At 40.2% G+C, this 18,489-nt stretch overlaps 1 protein-coding gene across 5 annotated transcripts; it reads right to left on the reverse strand.

Moving 5' to 3' along the window:
• Positions 1 to 217: 217 nt before the first annotated feature.
• INTS13 (integrator complex subunit 13) lies at positions 218 to 18,297 on the reverse strand. 5 transcript variants are annotated; one of them, XM_058804799.1, is made up of 18 exons: positions 17,059 to 17,532; positions 16,759 to 16,772; positions 15,774 to 16,005; positions 14,787 to 14,861; positions 13,887 to 14,089; positions 13,646 to 13,726; positions 12,390 to 12,480; positions 11,322 to 11,450; positions 9,591 to 9,675; positions 7,811 to 7,900; positions 7,279 to 7,368; positions 6,140 to 6,318; positions 5,211 to 5,381; positions 4,684 to 4,838; positions 3,526 to 3,756; positions 2,468 to 2,607; positions 1,674 to 1,809; positions 218 to 856 (listed from the first exon to the last, which is right to left on the reverse strand). In XM_058804799.1, exons 3-18 carry the CDS (start codon positions 15,996 to 15,998, stop codon positions 817 to 819), a joined length of 2,121 nt encoding a protein of 706 aa, XP_058660782.1. In that variant the 5' UTR covers positions 15,999 to 16,005; positions 16,759 to 16,772; positions 17,059 to 17,532; the 3' UTR covers positions 218 to 816. The 5 variants fall into 5 exon arrangements, with proteins under 5 accessions (XP_058660782.1, XP_058660784.1, XP_058660780.1 ...); XM_058804801.1 differs by lacking the exons at positions 16,759 to 16,772; positions 17,059 to 17,532 and adding an exon at positions 18,279 to 18,297; XM_058804797.1 differs by lacking the exon at positions 16,759 to 16,772.
• Positions 18,298 to 18,489: the final 192 nt, after the last annotated feature.

The raw sequence follows: 18,489 nt of genomic DNA on the forward strand, positions 1-18,489 counted from the left end.
GAGAATTCTACTCCTCAGTGCAAGAGGCTCTACTCAAAGAAACTGAAGACAGATCAGCTACCTTTTCATTCACAGCCATTCCAACTCAGGCCCTCAGACATGCTACCACAAGTATCTTACAAAACACACTTCATCAATAATATAATTATTAGCAAAAAATTTTATTGTACTTTTGCTTACAAAGCCTTAACTCCAACACAACAACTTGAAAGGCTTTGCTTTCTAAAGACCATTTCCATTCCATTTTTAAAAGTCTTTAAACCAACAATTTCTATCTGTAAAACCCCTCACCCTCCCACCCCTCAGATGAAAACCAAGCCTGGCACTCTCTCAGCTCAGTGTCTGGGTACCCAGTGTACGGTCTTTTCCATAATTATGGACTCCTGAGGAATCCTCATATAAATAAAAGGTGTTCATGGACCAAAATTAAGGATGTTATCAGCTTACTGTAAATTACTTCAATTTTTCTTTTTTTTTAAGACAGTCATCACTGATTTTGAAATAGTATCCAATACTTCTGGGCAAGGACTTTAAGGTGACTAACATTTTTGATTACTTGATTTACTCCATGGCAGCAGAGGTTTTCTTCATCCTAAAGCACGACTGGAAAACGCTTCAGGACAGCTCCTATTTGCACACAGCTGGTTTAACGTGATACGCAGGTTTTATACTTCATAGCAAAAATAGGTCTAGAAAAATGTAAAAACCAATCAAACCACAGCTATACAGTTGTATTGAAACAGTACCAAGAGCAATTCCAGCATTAAATATTTTTGCATTTTGGCCAGGTTTTGTCCCAAGAAACAGAATTAATCCTCACTGCCGGCCTGCTTTTCCATTTTCTGTTGTTTCCATTCTGAAAGGCAAGCAAACAAGTGGTAAGGCTTGTTACTGGAAGAAAAATCAAGTTAAAAAAATCAGATTTAAATGCTTTCATAAATACATTTTACTTCACAAACTGTCCTGTCTCTCCCTACCCCATATGCAATCTTATCTCCTCTTAATACTTCTTTAAGCAGCAGTCATTACATAAAGGAAAGGTTTCTGCAGAGATACATTTCAGCTGTGAAAAACCATCCACTATCAACCTCACCAAAACAGACAATATTCATGTGACTGGATAATATTCATGTGACTGGAGAATCCATTTTGAAAACTTGAGCTTTGGCTATTTTTTCCAAGGACTTGATTTTCAGCCCTCTTACACTGATCATTGCCTACCATCATCTCATTTCCTTCAGAGGAGGCTGGTTTGATTTTCCAGTATTTTTTGTAGAACATTTTTTGTAGGACTACTTCATTCCAGCACAGCCTAAGAGTCAACCACTTTATTACCAACAATATTTCTGTATCAGCCATTCCTTTGAAAGCCAAAGCAAGCAGAAAGTCTCAGCTACTGTTTAAACCCCTGCAGTTTAATAAGAGTTTTGCTGCAGGGGTAATAATCATTTACTAAGAGTTTTGCTGAGGCCTAGGGAAGCTCAGCTCTCAGCAGCCAGTCTCACTCAGCACAGATGCAAACAGAAAACCAAACACTGCTGTGGTTCTCCATCAATGCTGAGAAGCAAAGGAATGTACTCAGATATTTTAATCATCAAAGGAGTATCTAATGCTGTAAACTCCACACTGACTGCTACCATGATATGGGTAGTGATACATTTCCTGATACAAACCCATTTTCTTCTTTCAGATGTTGATACAGCTCAGCTTTGTTGTTGACAGAGTTCAACCGGCCAATAAATTCCTGGTGTTTCCTAGAGTTGGCAGTATTAATTCTGTTGCTCCATAAAGACAGCAAGGACATTGGCCCTAAAATTGTAAGCAAAAAGAGTCTAAGTGATGAAAATTTTGAATTAACATTACATCATTATAACACCTTAAAGGAAATTACAGATTGTGATAATTCAACATGTTAAAACAACTAATATTGAACAAACTTACAGTAGTGGCTAAATAAACAGAAAATATGCAAAGTGATAATGGCTGAGGAGCTGCTGCACATGAGATGGACTCTGCTTTAAATGCAGAATCTCAGCATCAGCTCAGCCACTGTGACAGAAAATAATTCACACCAAGGAAGAGTGAGAACTGTCCATTCTGACAACTGCACTGCTTAGGCAAGTTGATTATTTATTAGCAGGAGACAGTGATTTCTGACACCTGCCCTCAAACAGCATTTCCCACATACAGGAGGTCAGACAGCACCAGCAGGAACTTGGCCAACCCCCTGTCAACCCAAGAATCAATCAGCAGACCCACACAGTGTCTCAGTATCTCCCTTTTTTCACAGACCTGGCAGGTCTGTGTTTTCCAAGAATTTCTCAACATTTAGCATTCAATTAAACATGATCTTCACTGACTTAGCTTTAACTCCAATATGATTCACCTCATTACTTTAGAAAACACAGACTGATGCAACAACATCTACCTTTAAAAGAAATAATCTGTTGCAATTGTTTTGGTTTACCTTTTGCCTTTTCAACTGTGGGCATTTCATCCATTGTAATGAGAGGCTTTTTGTTGGGGGGCTCAGGAGAATCAGGGGAGTCTTTGATAACTTCAGCTTCTGCCAGTTCTTCTTTCTCCCGATCCAAAAGACCTTTTAACCTTTTCCAGAGGGAAGGAAAAGGGTGAGGAAAAATATGCTTGAGCACAACATAATTCTTGATAGCTTTCTGTACTGCTCAAAATTATACAGGACGTGTATCATAAGAAATTTTCTTTTGACCCCTTGGAGTGGGTGAAAAAAAATAGAAAATTGTAGCCAAATAATCCTCTGTATAAGCATTACACATAGGAAGGGTTCTTAATACACAGTTTCACTTAAGTTGTTGAGACAATTCATGTCTGAATTTTGAAGGAAAGACTAAATTAAAATAAATACATAGAGAAATGATACAATTTCCTATTATCTTTTCTAGGTGAATTCAGACCCATTCACACCAAATCTCTTTTATCTCAGTCCCCATTTCTGTTCCACGTGTGAAAGCAAAGTTGTAGGAATGATCATTGACAGGAAGGCATGGAATGTCATCAGCACGGTGACAGCAGGGTAGATGAAAAGGCCCTCTCATCCTAAGTGATCCCAGCATGCACAGAACACATGCAAATTAAGCTTACTACCATGAGTTTTTTGGATGTCTGTAGAAAGTAGTTTCAAAGAAGGAATACAGAACAGACTGACAGGTGCTTGCCACTTAGACAAGCTACAGTAACAACATGAATTACAGACAGGAGGTAAACGGACTATAATCCTGATGCTCAGCTGAAGAGAAGAGCCAAATCAAGCTGGGTTGTTTAATCAACCTGAACACTGAACTATCTACAGCTTGATAAAAGAAAACAACTGCTAGTCCCATGTTTTCAGCCATGCTTTAGGTTTCCATAAAGCAGTTTAATATCAAAAAGGTGGTGTAGTTATGACAGAATCCAACAGCAGGAACTCCTCAAGCTAAAACACCTGGCTAAGAGGTCAGCTAAGAACAACAGTTATGCTACAGTTTGATCTCACTTTAGAAAATGTACCTCTCTGAATCCTGCCATGGCTTATCTGATTCATAGTCTTTGCCCAGCTTCTCTGACTTGTCCTCTTTGTCTTCTCTCTTCCTGCCCCGTTTCTTGCGCTCCTCCTCCTCGGGGGGTTTGCTCCTGCAGGCCATGAGGCACTCCAGGACTCGCTGGTGTTTGTCAGAGTTGTTGATGTGCGCTCGCACCAGGGTCTCCAGCTCGTTCCACATGATGCGGTACTGCTCATCCCTGAGGGCCAGGAAACACCACACTGAGAGTCACCACCACCATTCAGCTACTGACTGGATGAATGCAGGCCTTAACAAACAACACAGAACCCCCAGACCAAAAATAACCCCCCAGAGATTATCTGTCCTCCAGTACTGCAGGTTTCTCCACCTGGGATTACTCCATGCTTGAACCACATTAACATTTCCCAGTTAACGCCCAGAGTAAAATATAAATTGAAATGGATTATGTCCAATGAAATCATATTGTTGGCACTTGTGAAACCTCTCAGGTGCTTGCTAACAATGCAATGTTAGAGGGCCACTCATGCACTAACGTGCAAATTAATTATTACATTATTTGGGCTAAAAAAATTAAGGAAGAATTGCACCACACTATTGTCAATAACTCCCAGTCATGTAGGCAAATCAGGAGCTGAATTTCTTTTCAAAAAAATCCATTCTTGGAAATACAAGGAACACATCCCAGTGATTGAGGGATCAGAATATTCCATGTTTATTTTAAAAAAGTATCCCATATTTTAAATAACTGTTCCATAAGGCCTTTAATATATCCCAATTTTAATGCACCGTTCATTTATATTTGAGTTTTCCTTTTTTATAAACTTGAAATTATTCCACTTTATCTGTCCATATTGTATCAATTTCTTAACTTTGCTGATAACTTTGATTTCATATTTTTTAACATAATTAAATTCTTAGACAATAAAATTGTACAGTTTTCTCCCTAATATACAGCACTATCAGTACTGTTATAGCCCCTAAATGATACAGGTGAAGCACTCACAGCATTTGGGGTGTGCAATACAGTGTTTAGTGCACTATGTATTACTTTAAACTATATTTTAAAAATCTGGTATGAAAACATTGCCAACAGAGTATTTCTGAGAAATAGTCCAGAATCAACAAAGAGAGATATGCATGTAACCTTTTTGGCCCCTTTCCTCTGGTACCAACTGTTGAAATTGGCAGTGGATCGTTCTTCCTCTCCATGTCCACCAAATTGTATATTGTTTTTTGGCAATTCAACACATCCTCATCAGTCATTGTTTCCTTCACAATCACACTGGCTAATGGTACTACCTGCAGAAATAAACAACAAGAAAATGCGTGTGTGTCACAGGAGAGCAATAGGGATTAAAAAATTAAAGGTAATGAAACAACACACAACAAAACTCCACCCTCTTATCCTCAGTTTAGTACTAATTCTAAGTGTAAGTGGATGCTTTCTTTACCCAGCAGAACTGGAGCTGTCAGGTTCAAATCACTTTATTTAAATACCATTCCAACAATCTACTGCATTAAATACAGTATTAGTTCAGCAAAAATAAAGCTGAATTAAACTGATTATACAGCAAGGGATTTATCACCCCATAGAGTTGGTACTTCATCAAGTGACAAGGCAAAACTCAATCTAGGAACAGAACAAAAATGTACACAGCCCAGGTTACTTACAGCTTGCATGTTGAAGATGGTGGTCTGAGAAATAATCATAGGCCAGTAACGAGTATGTTTCTCTAACTGATCTTTTGCACGTTCCAATGGAATTTCAAGACTTCCATCCATCTTATATCTGGGCTCTAGAAAAGGAGTTAATCGGTTTTCCCTCATAAATTCACCAAAATCCTAATGATAACCAAACAAGATACAATTAGGCATTTCTCTAACAAAGTAACTTTCAGTGAAGGGGCTAAACAGCTTAGCCTTGCTTATCACTTTGTACCATCCCACAGCCACATCTGACCCTACCAACCACAGCCCTGTCTCTAACTCTCATACATTTACCAGGGGGAACACAAAAACAGAGGCACAGAAATATGGGGTAAATATCAATGTATGGGTTTTGACAAGGAGGACTTCCAGATTTACAAGGTATTTCATGTATGGGAAGAGTTATATCTTTCCAGAAGGAACTTATGCTTATTTACGAAAGATATCAAGGATGTATTGAAAAAAATAAAGGATAAACAAAAGGCATGTCAGCTGATTGTCTGATATCAGAGTTCAAAGCCGTCAACTTCATCTTTTTTATTTACTGTACAAACACTCATGTGCAATCTATCCTTTGACAATAAGCACACGATACAGTCCTATATGTATCCAACTCACAGAAGAAACTTGCCAAGAAAAATATTTTTCTAGAACCAGAACAAACTTTAAACACTCCTAGTGCATTAAGGAGGCATTCCTTGACGCACAAAGTAATTTATGAAGCAGGCATAGCAATCAATAAATGTAGTATTTTTTACCAAATACCTATCAAGGTATTTATTACAAAGGAAACTTGACCATGCAACCCACTCCAACATTTCCTTCCCACACCTAGTGCCCTGCATCTGTTGTCATGTGAGAGAAGCAGCAGTGTAGCACAGAAAGACCCTTACTGTGATCCTGTAGTCAGTGACCCTCCCACCGCAGCCCTCGCTAATTGAGGGGGGATCTTCCAGGATTGAGCGGGAGCTGCTCAACACATGCAAGAAAATCTCTCCCCCGTGGCTGCTGAGCATGTGGCTGATGACTTTTGAGCCAGACTTGCGTGGCTGCTCCAACAACACCGAGCGACCTGGTGGAGGGAGATCAGTTTCATTCACTCATTCCTGGGTGCTGCAATTTTTTAATTTTGAGCTGCATAAATACAGGAAGAATCTGAACCCACCAAGGTGGTGTTTTCACCCACCTGAACAACAAACTTCCATCTCCTCATTTCTTGACACAGAACAGGGTATATGTGCACCTTAAAATTTTACAAAGCAACACCAAAAGGCCTCTCCTAGACCAACCAATCATTTCTTCTATAGGATATTATTCTTAGGAAAAAATACATATTCATAAGGCATTCAAATGGCCCTGCTGCAGAACCACTCTCATTAAAAGCAACTTTCAAAAAGTAATAAAATAACCTCTTGAGTATAAAGGTATCAGCTGATACACTTGCTAATGCTTAAAATGGATACTGTTCTTCAGACAAGAGAAATAAAACTGCATTTGTCTTATTTTCAGTAGAATACACCAAGCATTAAAGGGTGCATTCTCCAAATAAGTTTCTTTTTGTCAGGAAGCAAAAATCAGAAGAGTGAGCTTACCTCAAATATGCTATTAATTTTGGTTCTAACCATTTTTATTAATCAAAGGACATTTTCACTACACAATCTCTAGAGAAAAACACATTAAGATATAGTCTTTAATAAAACCACTGCATGTTTAGACAATCAAATGACTTGACTGAAGGAAACATTCTGTTAAAAGGATATTTGTAATGCCATTTTGTTTGCAAACACACAAACCTCCATTTCAATACTTGTTGCTTCTTTACATATTTCCTCCCATCTTTAAGATTCAAAATACAATTGCCTTTGAAGACATTTAAAAACTTTCTTCTCTTATTTATAGGACATTTTAAAATAAATGTAGTATTTTTACAGTATATACACATTACTGCTACACCAATCAAAATGTGCCACATGCTCCATTTACAAAATTAAAAATTTTAACATTGAATAATTAGCCAAGGACACAAATTTACCATTAAGGAGAAAGTTTGTAAGGCATGAAGAAGGTCTGCTATTTACATCTACTGGTGAAATTCTGTATGCTCCGGTGCAATAGTGCAGTTCTGAAAAATAAAGGAGTAGAAAAGTGGAGTGTAATTCCAGAGACAGAAAAAAAAAATCCACAAAATAAAAGAATGGAAGAGGAGGAGGCTAGTCCACAATGAGCAGAACTAAAAAGTCTAGCTGCCTCTCAGTCTGAAAGTGCCCACTGGAAGGATTCCCAAGAATCCACAGCTCTGAGAATCTCATACATTCCCAACCAAGCCCTGTTTCCAGCAGAACCCCCAATTCTTTATCTCTTGAATCACTTCACTGATCAGTCAGTCTGCTCTTATTTCTCTTATCTCTATTTCTGGCCTGCTGGCTCAATGAGTCAACATAAATTGCTAATAGTTAATAGGGTGCATGAGCTGCACAGCCATCTCAGATCTGCCCTGGCTTTCTCTCCTGTACTCAAATTTGTACAAGTTACCAACCAGGTCTGGAAAGTTCCATGGCACCTACCCACACTGTTGGTTCGAGGAGTGCACCATTTCAGTGTCACAGTTTCTTTAAATGTGCCTTCTCTGCTATTGCCACCCACGTGGTTATCACCTGCAGAGAAAGGCAGAAAGTGGGGGGATCAACCAGAGTTTATTACACAAAAACAACTCTAAACTTGAGGTACAAAATATAACATGAATATATACACAAAGCAATCTAAATTTAAAACTTAAGATACCTAACCTTTTGATTTGACAATTAGAAAGTTCTACATAAGTTTAGTTCTATCAGTAGCAGGCAATTTTTTCCTGCTAAAATGCTCAGGACTTAAAGACAATATCTTTATCAAAATTTTCCACACAGAAATCAGAACTCCTACATACTAGAGCTGACTGTTTCTTGTACATATTGTATTCCCAAAGTCAATTAAACCAATCTAAAGGTACATTTGACAAGTTTAATTTTTTGGAGAAAGAAATATTTGGTCTCATCGCTATGTCACATTCAGCCTGAATTCTCTCAATGTGTTCTACTGACCACAAATGCTTTATTATTAAAATACTGGAAATACTTTATTATTAAAATTAACTGCAACAGTTTTAGAAATTATCTTCAGAATATCTGAAGGCCAAACTTATTTAACCTGAAAATTCCTTGACAACATTTCAGAGAAAAAAGACCAGTGTAACTAAATTCCCACTTTCCTAGCATCAGAGCTATTACAGCTGAATTATGTATTTAGAAACAAATGAAAGAACCCAAAATTTACAGGATCATAGAGCAGACTTTTTCCTCTCAAAGTCCTGATGGGAAAATGTGAAGAGGAAATGCAGTCAGAGTGCTTTTGTATTTTCCTAGGAGACCTAATTCCTTGAGCCTACAGGTTTTACAAAACTGCTTCTGAGCCCTGGCAATAAAAGCTTCAAGATTTCAACATCATACCACAGTTCAGGTGAGGCTGAGGTCATTACTGCAACACCCCATGCTTTTCATCAATCTTTAGTCATCCACTCCCCTAAAATTTGGAGCACAACACTTGGAGATGACAGAGGAGTTGCCTCCTCTTCCTCAAAGCAATGGGACAAAAAGCACAAACTCCCCAAAATGGCTACTTATGGATCATATGACATTTAATTCTACTAATAGAGAAGTTATAAGCTGATTTTAACAAAGTTTGACATCAGGCAGTTTCCTCAACAAAATAATTCTGCAAAAGGCTAAGTGTTGTGCTTTTCTAACTTTGGTTGAGCTATTAAAAATTCACCTCAGAGGTGATAGCAATTCCAAATTTACAAAAAAAAAAGATAGGTATTTCAAATACAACAAAAAAGCTCAACAGCCAAACAAGTCTTGTTTTTTCCAAAGCAATTATTGCCATAAACAGGCCTGTGGGATGTAAGTGGTGCTAATTATTATTACTTAAAGTTCAATTGTGCAAGGCATAATTTTGCACAAATATCCACAAGAGAGACTTCATTTTGTAAAATCTCCCTACATATTTGGTCTCTCACCTACTTTTTGTATCTCAGTAAGAAACTGACATGCCCTTCAAATCTCACAGCAATTTCCTGAACAAATGTGAATTTGGCCTGTTTTCTCATTGCTGTATTAAAATATATCAATAATGAGCAAAACTCTAATGCCAACATTACAAATTAAGTTTCCTGGGTTACAAGGAATAACTGAAATATTTACTATTTGAGCCTGAAAATTACATGGATTTGAAGGTCTCAATCTTCCTTTGTGAATACTCCCAAAGAGGCTGATCAAAAGCCACCTTCAGAGGGCCATTCCTACTTACCACTCTTTAAAAAATCCACATGTGCCTCTTTGTGATGAAGCAGCTCCACATCATAGTTGGCTGATGTGTTAGCATGTTGTTCTTCCTTCAAAAGAGAAAGGTGGATATAAACAGAATTACTTTAGCTAGAGGTCACCATTTTCATAAATTAATGATTCTACATTTGTCTTTCAGTCTGGAAGAAAACAAAAAATCTCCAAGTGCCTCAGACAACAACAGGATTGCAATGCTGAGGGAACTTTGCTTTCTGAGCAGTTTAAAGATGCAGCCAACTACTTTTCCTCTTATTTACTTTTTTGAAACCCTATTCCTCTTTACACAAGCCTCATGTCACCATGCAGAGCATCACATACAAGTAAAAACTAGGCTTGACTACTTCACTAAATAAGTGAAGTTAAGGAAGCCTACAAAATGTTACATAATCACCAGCAGTTACAACTTACTGAGCAGCAGCAAAGACTCACTGCAGGGTAGAGTGACAATTACTTTTCAAAACCAAAAATAAAGAATCCAAACCAAAACCCACACTTTGAACTTAGTACTTCTTAAGCTTATGAAATGAAGTGCACTTGCAGCTGCAAGTTTATAACTAAAAAAAAATTGATTTTTGTAAAGAGGACACTGCATCTTCAAACAGCTGCAGAAGATCAGCAAAAACAGAACAGTAACTCCACTAATTTACTCCAAGTTTAAAAAGAAAAACAATTAAAAAAAAAAAAAAAAACACAGAGAACCCAACATATTCTATTACTATAAGGACAAAGGCAGAAGGGAGAGGCACACCAGCAGCACACAGGTCAGAAAGTTACAGACAAGGTATTTGCAAACTGAAGTCACATCTATGTCATGACCCATGTCAAACTCTCATAAAAACTGAAAATTATTTTGATATCATGTTTTAACTCATAAAATCCATGCAATATTGCTAGATTTCAAATATGCAATGATTGACTGTGTTACAAGTTAATGAATTTTTTTAATCATGAAGGTTACCTGCCCATGGCTCATTTTCTGTTAGAATACTGACACATCTGTCTCAATTGTCTCTTGCTGCCTGATCAGAAAATTACTGTCAACTTAACACCTGACATTCTAAACTGATTTCCCTCCAACTAGCAAAAAAATTTAAAATATGGACATAACTTCTACCACAAGACACTTAATTGAATCTCTTTCTTAACTAGATATATCCTGTCTCCATTTCATGTTTATGGATTTTCAGAGTAGAAAACCCACTGGAAAATCCTTGGTAAAAAAAGCAGCTTTTAGTTACAAACACCTTTATGTTGGGTGGGCATGATAATGAAACAGAGGAAAAAGAGACTCACTATGCCACTATAATGCACAAGGGTCAAGAATATCTAAACACAACTAGAAAAAGACAAAAGAATCACAGACAAATTGATCTGAGGTAAACAAGACTGTATTTATATAAAGTAATACAAACAGAACTGAAATAACACTTGTATTGCTACATCAAAAAGTGAGATTTGGCAATACAATATTTTGTTCTGTGATCCTTCTTTACTTTTTTTCCCCTACTTCATTTTTACTAACCTGATCACAGACATTGAATGTGGGCTAATAAAAGAAAAAAAAAAAAACAAAACAGAAAATATGATATGGAGAGAAAAACAATGTAAAAATTCAATTAAAATAAACATCAGAAGTTTTCAAACAAATTTAGAAGTGATGCATCTGGTTAACACAGAGCTGCAGACACAATATTACCTTCATAGGGATGTTAGTTATTGTGGTTGAAGCCAGATCAAAGTGTTGCTGTACTAAAAGATTCAGTTTTGTAGCCAGGTGCCTCCCTGCACGGACACTGTGCACTTCACTGGTTAGAACAGGGGAGAGCTGAAATGAATTGATACATAGAATTCATAGTTTAGGTTGTGATATCATTCAACAGTACAGTTTGTTCAACTCTCAAATAAGCATTTATACTGCTAAAGCTACCACTCAGAAACCCACACCAGGGGAAACTACTGAGCAAGAAGCAAAAAACTATTTTCATTCTGAATTTTGAGCTTATGCCAACTGCTACAGATGCAGTACTTAAAAATGGTTAAAAAAATTAGAAGTGTGCTAAAAATTGAGTCACTAATTGTTGATAGGAAAAAATAGCATCACAACATGGGGAATAAATCTTAACAGCAGCTCTGGGCCTGGTTTTACATTCTTTCACCTGCTGAGTAACAGCAAAGTAATGTTTAGATGTCTACCTGTAAGTGCATCGTACATACACAAGGCAAATAAACACAAGCTAGGAGATGTATTTGATTTTTCCTTAGCCAAAAAGAACATTGGGTTGGGGCTCAAAACCAAAACAAAATAAATTTAAAAAACCACACAACAAAAACTACAACAATCCTCCAAAACCCTAAAACAAGAACCCCAAACAACAACAACAAAAAAATCCCAGAACCCAGACCCAGAGAGAGAAGTAGTCAATTTGCTATCTTCTAATCACAATTTTTAGCACAACTACAGCAGAGTTCTGTAGAAATGAATCACAGGAATGTACCTCCTCATAGTCCTTTTCATATATTAAATACTATGCAGCACTACATGCTTTTCATGTTAAGTCATTTTTCTGGGGTCTTTTCTTACAGACAGCATGTTAATGCAGAGCAGACTGTTGAATAGCAGAATATATTACAGATTTTTTAATGTACTTGGTTTCAAACAACCACCACATGTGCTTTTGCTACTGAACAGCTGAGAATAATTTGCACTGTTTTCAGTCTGACATGGTTCAATCTGGGATAAGCTTTCTCATTTTAAGTTCCTCACCTCTTTTTTAGGACGATCTGAAACAAGGCTGTCTTCACCAACTGGGTACGTGTGGATTAACACCAGTTCACATTTCTGAATCTGCATTAGACTTAAAAAAAAAATCATTTTGCTTAGCCTACAGCATGGCAGATTATCTCCTAAAATTAAATTAATTCTGATATCTAGAACACAGAATCAAAACATATGTTAGTAACATGTTGTTTATGAAAGCGTGTTGCAGGAACTAGGTTACAGATACAAATTTCAAAAGCACAGACTTCAAAATAAGTTCTGATCAGAATAAAAATAAAAGCCTAACACTTCTTGCTCCTCAGATGCTACAGCTCTGTGCTTCTTTTTTGGACACATCGATGGAGTAAGTCCTTAACTGGTGCAATCTGTTCAGCTTTATTCAGCTGAATATTGACACTACAGAGGATTTGTGTCTCCAAGTGTAGGTAAGAATGAGGGGATTCCAGGAAACATGAGAACAACTACCCAAACAGCACAGAGAGCTGGGACATGTAATGGGATATATGCTAATCCTGATGTGGCTGAAGTTTGGAGTGATACAAACGTTGTACCACATCTGTACCTACAGGAATGAGACATCCTTGTCTTTACAATAGATTTAACACCTAATTTCTTGGGCAGGATCCTTTATACATGCATGAAACTGCAACTGCAGCAGGAAAAAAAACAGGAGAGTGCTGCTTCTGCTCTTGAAGTGCCTGAGGAGCAACCAGGAATAGGATCTCAACCCACAACAACTTTACAAGATAACACAGCGCTGTAGACAAACACTTCAGTTTCATTAGACAAAACATACATGGAGAAAGACTTCTCAGAGGAGATGCACTCTGTATTTTAAGATTCCTTTATCTCAAGGGAAGCTCCAGGCAATACAGTCATTTAGAAACTAAAACTAGTTTCAAAGAAGTTAGCTGTTTTAGTCAAAGGAAGGTGAACATGAAAGTAAACAGTATAATCAAGAAAAACTGCTCCAGATAAATTAGTGATTAAAAACACAATGTGTAACAAGGCACAGTTATGCATCTGATTTTGGAGCAGATGTAGAAGGTAACAAGCTAAAGAAATCCTGTCCTATGAGGATGACACTAGAAAGAAAATGATCATACATCAGCTCTAAGCCAACAATATGATGATTTACCACCTTCTACTTCACATTCATTCAAATGGTTCATTATAGTGAGTTTTGTGAAATACATCCATATTTCCTAGAGGATAGAAAAAACTGTAAAAAGCATACTCACTGGTCAGAGTTAGCTGCAAGTTTGTTGTGCTCATGAATGGTCTCCTGAACACAATCCTCCAGCATCCGAACGTGGCTGTCACTACAAAGAAAGGTGGATTTCATTAAGGCTGCACCATCTGTCAGAACCCCGTAACAAAACCTTTGATAAGGTGAGAAGTGCTCTGAGAAGGATCTGTGCAAAGGAGCTGCCTGCAGCCCTGGTGGCAATGCCAGGAGCCAGCAGAGCCCGCGGTGCCCACCTCTTGGCGTTGGTGATGCAGATGATCCTGCCGCGGTTGCCGACGCGCTCGGCGTTCTCCATGAGCGTGGTGCGGGCCTCGTGCTGGTACTCGGTGATCTTGCAGAGCGCCTCCACGGCGGCCACCAGCCCGTGCAGGATGCTGCAGCACTCGGGGTCCGCCCGCGGGTTCGGCGGCCCCACGGCCGCCAGCGCCGCCATCAGCTGGGCGGGACAGAGAGCTGTTACCCCCAGAGGCACCTCCCAGCTTTTCTAACACTCTGACTGCAGACTAACACTGGCAGAAGGGCAAATGGGACCACTAACGAACCTCACCGGCAGCCTTCTGGAAAACATTCGGCCCTAAATTATCCTTTGCAATTTAATTATTCGCATTTATTACAGAAAAATACCTGACCAAAATAACAACTTATTATAACAACTTATATCCAACACCCGAAAGACATTCTAATATTGCTCGTTGCCCTCTGCTTTTATTTTCTGAGAGTTTGGAAATGCATTTCTTCCTCAAAGTAAATTTTTCAGAGGATGAAGCACAACCATAAATAGGATATTAACAATTAAAGTATTTAACACAAGTTATTTGCCTCTCATGCAAATATTTCAAAAAAGAATTTAAGTTCAAAATGTAGCACTAAATTACAGAAGAAATATGTAACTAATTTATTGATAATGTTTATTTTAAATATTTAAGTCTCTACTTAAAGATACTGGATTCTTTTTAAATTTTGTCCATAGAATAATCCAGGCTCACAGGCAGCTATTTGAAATTCTGTTATACAACAATTTCAGACTAGCTCCACCAACACTGTAATTAACCAGAGTTACTTCACATTGAACACAATGTTTATTTCACAATGAAATCTGAACTACAAAACAAAAGAACAGTTATAAATCATACCTCCTGCAAGTTCTGATCTTCCTGAGTCCAAGAATTCAACACATGAGCCCCAGAATCACTCACAATGAAGTTCACCTACAACGATCAAAAAAGCACATTAAGGTAACAGCCATTAAATTGTTACTTCCCCAAATTTAAACCAACATGAATTGTACTTCTTTTTTCTGGTTGTCCGGAGATAATGTGCAATGACAAGCCAAACTCAAAATAACAAACCCACAAAAATCACACACTCCTGCTATATTAAGCTTTCCCCTTAGTAATATAATTAACAACTTATATTTGTAGACCAGAAAATCATTCTCTACACCAAATAAGATTTACAAAATATTAGTATTTTAAAAATTATATTATATTTTCAGCAGGATAGGCACAAAATAAAGTAAATTCTAATACTGTAAACTGCACATCATTCTCCAAAGTCTGCCACAGTATATCATGGGGTAAATATCTACCATGATTTAACAAACTAAGAAAACACGGTTTTCTAAACAAGGAGCTGTGTGTGCCAGGAAGCTCTCCTCCCACTTTTCCAAACTGTTAGCTCCAGGGCAATCCTACTCTCTTCATAAAGCCCAGAATTCCTTCAATGCTGACACCAAAACTCTTACAGAGAGCCTACCATGTGTATTCAGCAAGAAAATTCAACTTAAGACAATTCCTCACTGAGGCTTTTGTAAAGTCATTGTTCAGGAGAGCACAATAATAAAGCTCTAAGTTGCCTAAAGCACCTCTCCATGTTTTGCACCAGCTTGTAATGTGACATTAGAACAATGAAAGATTCCAAAATTAACTACATAATGAGATTTACATACTAGTAAAACTAATAAAATAAAGTATATAAACAGCAAAAACAATTTTTAAGTGATAAATTACAATTTGATATCTTACTCTAAACAACACAAAGATATTAAAATACTTAAATAAAAAATGAAAACATCCCATATTGTATCAAGCATGATATGCAGCATGGCTGGCAGAACCTACCAGTTTCTTGAAAGGGAAAATATCATACATTATTCTACAGTATTCCATGGATGACTCCACTGAGCAGGTCCACAGGGACTTGGAGATGGGTGCCAGAGGAATGATGCCCTGGGTGCGGTTCTTCACTAACATATCGAATTCCACGTGCTGCCTGCATGATTCTGCCATGTAGGGGCAGTGATCCACAACGAAAACAGTTTTGTGAGACTCAGAAAATATTTTCATTTTCTTCCTGAAAGAAACAGACATCGAAAGTGGAAAGAAATTGCACACGGTGAAAAAAACCCAAACAAAACACATCGTAAATTGACTCTGAAAATTACACATACATCCTAGAAATTCATAAGTTTTACACTCCGTGTTTAGTAGACTACATTTTTAATCAGAAGACACTATTTTTTCTCGGGAGGAAAAATAAAGAAAAGTGGAACTATATTACTGAAAAAGCAACAAAAATACACAGTATTAGTCTCCCCACTTCTCTATTTAAAACCAACTTTAAAGAAGTACACAAATTGCTTCCTATTTAAAGCTTATTTCCTACAACAAGTAACATCCAAAAGAAAAAAAATTATTATTAAAGACCTATAAGTAACATAATCCAAATTTTAGTCTTGGCTTCGCTAAATATATATTATTTTTAAACAAATAGTTGCATCTGTACTTCAGCATCTCATGACAAATATACCAAGTGTGGAATTATAAAAATCACAGAGCAGGTAAAGCTGGAAGGAACCTCCAGAGATGATCTGGTCAAACCCCCAGCCAAGGCAGGTGACCTAGAGGGGGTAATGCCTTCACTGGGTTTGGAATGTCTCCAGAGGGGGACTCCCTTCCCAGGCAGCTGCTCCAGGGCTCTGCCACCTTTTATGTACAGAAGTTCTTCCTCATGTTGAGGTGGAACTTCCTGTGTTTTCGTTTATGGCCACTGCTCCTCTCCTGTCGCTGGACACCACCGAAAACAATTTCTAGCATAAGAATTTACTTTTCCACGCGCTTCTGCTGAATTACAGAATACACAAGACAAAAAATACATGTAAGCTCATTTTGAAAAAATCTAAAATCCCAAAGCAACGAGGATCACGGAAGTGAGACCGCGGCTTCCTCGGGGGGAGGCAGCGGGGCAGGTTTGGGCCCCGCGCTCGGCTCAGCGCGGCCCCTTGGCCTGACCCGGCCGCTGCCTGCCCGGCCCGAGCGCCCGCAGCCCGCCCCGGGCGGGGCAGGGAGCCCGAGGGGCCGGGGCAGCGCCGCTGCAAGCGTTACGGCGACGGCGAGCGCTCCTCACCTGGGCCGGCTCCTCCTGTGGTGCAGCAGCCCCGGTCCCGCTCCTCGCCGCGCCCGGCCGCGCCCGCGGCCCCGCTCCGAGGAGGAGGAGGGACGAGGCCCGCGGGGCGCCCTAGACGGGGCCAGGCGCGGGCGCCTCCGGCCGGGCGCCCTCCATGTCCCTGCGGCGCTCTGCTCCCCTTCGTCGGGCGGCTCGGCGGGGAGCGCGGGGCCCGGGTCCGACCTACGCGCCCGGCGCCCGCGGGGGTGGGAGAGGCGGCCGGAGCCCCCCCCGCTCCGCCCACCCCTGAGACCGCGGGGGCCCCGCGCGGCCACGGGCGCCGCCGGCACCGCGGCTCCCCCGGGGGGAGCGCCCGGCCCCTGTCCGCACTTTCCCGGGCCACAGCGCCCGGCCGGGATCACTCGCGCAACATGCCGAGGCCGGCGCCGGCCTCGCTCTCGTTCTCGCTCCCGTTCCCTCTCCTGTTCCCCAGCCCGATCCCGCCTGGGCGCGGACGCCCCGCCCGTCCCAGCGCTGCCCGCACGGTACGGGGGAGGAGCTCGCGATCTCGCGAGAGCACGGGGCCGCCCTGTGGGCGGGCCCCGCCGAGGCCGCCGTGTTCTCGCGAGATCTGCGGGCGCGGCGGGCACACCGAGGGGCGGCCGCTCCGTGAGATGTTCCAGTTTCTGTGGGAATTCTGTCCTCCAGCGTGCAGGGAGCCGGAGCGTGCCAGCAAAAGGCTCCCCGATCACCGAAACTTCATACTTTTTATACATTTTAAGAAACAGAAGCATCAGTGATCACAGGCGTAAAGTTACCTAATTTGTTTGTTAATTAGTACTCAACCCCGTTTGCTGGGTGTGTCTGTGGCTTCTCACGCTCATCAGTGCGCAGCCGAAGTTCTCCCCATTTAAGTCTAGGGTCTGTTTTTAGGAGGGGGTCAGTGGTTGCGATCGCCGGCATTAACTTTCCCCGTTATTGCTGACTTTACCCTTGATGGCTCTCAGCCACACAGCCCAGTCATTTTGGGACTGTTTCCCTTTTTTTTCTTAAAAGATGGGACAAGAATACGAATATAGAATCACACAACGCCCTGGCCTGCGAGGGACCCTACTAGTCCATCCGGATCCATCGCCACTTTCCACTATCCCAGCTTGCTCAGAGCCCCGTCCAACCTGGCCTTGGACATTGTCAGGGATGGGGAAGTCACAGCTTCTCTGGGCACCCTGAGGCCTCAGCACCTTCACATGGAAAAATTTCTTCCCAATATCCAGCCTAAATCTATTCATTGTGCAACTGCTTAATCCTGCGTGTGCCGCTAGAACTGCTGATGTACACATGACCGCAGATCCCGAGGTTTGGCTCGGCACTATCCTCACACCTGCAGGACCCGCCATCTGGAGGAGGGCCGGGCGTTGTCTCGCGAGATTTGGAAGCCGGCGGCCGCGGAGG

This window comes from Ammospiza caudacuta, chromosome 5, assembly GCF_027887145.1.
Source record: "Ammospiza caudacuta isolate bAmmCau1 chromosome 5, bAmmCau1.pri, whole genome shotgun sequence".
NCBI classification, from domain to species: domain Eukaryota; kingdom Metazoa; phylum Chordata; class Aves; order Passeriformes; family Passerellidae; genus Ammospiza; species Ammospiza caudacuta.

Bases quoted from the DNA above. Each gene is read 5' to 3' on its own strand.
- INTS13 (XM_058804801.1), bottom strand. From the start codon at position 15,998: ATGAAAATATTTTCTGAGTCTCACAAAACTGTTTTCGTTGTGGATCAC. The intron at 14,862-15,773 runs GTAGGTTCTGCC...TGATCGTTGTAG, and splicing joins TTTTCCCTTTCAAGAAACTG to GTGAACTTCATTGTGAGTGA. The intron at 4,839-5,210 runs GTAAGTAACCTG...TTATTTCTGCAG, and splicing joins CCATCTTCAACATGCAAGCT to GTAGTACCATTAGCCAGTGT.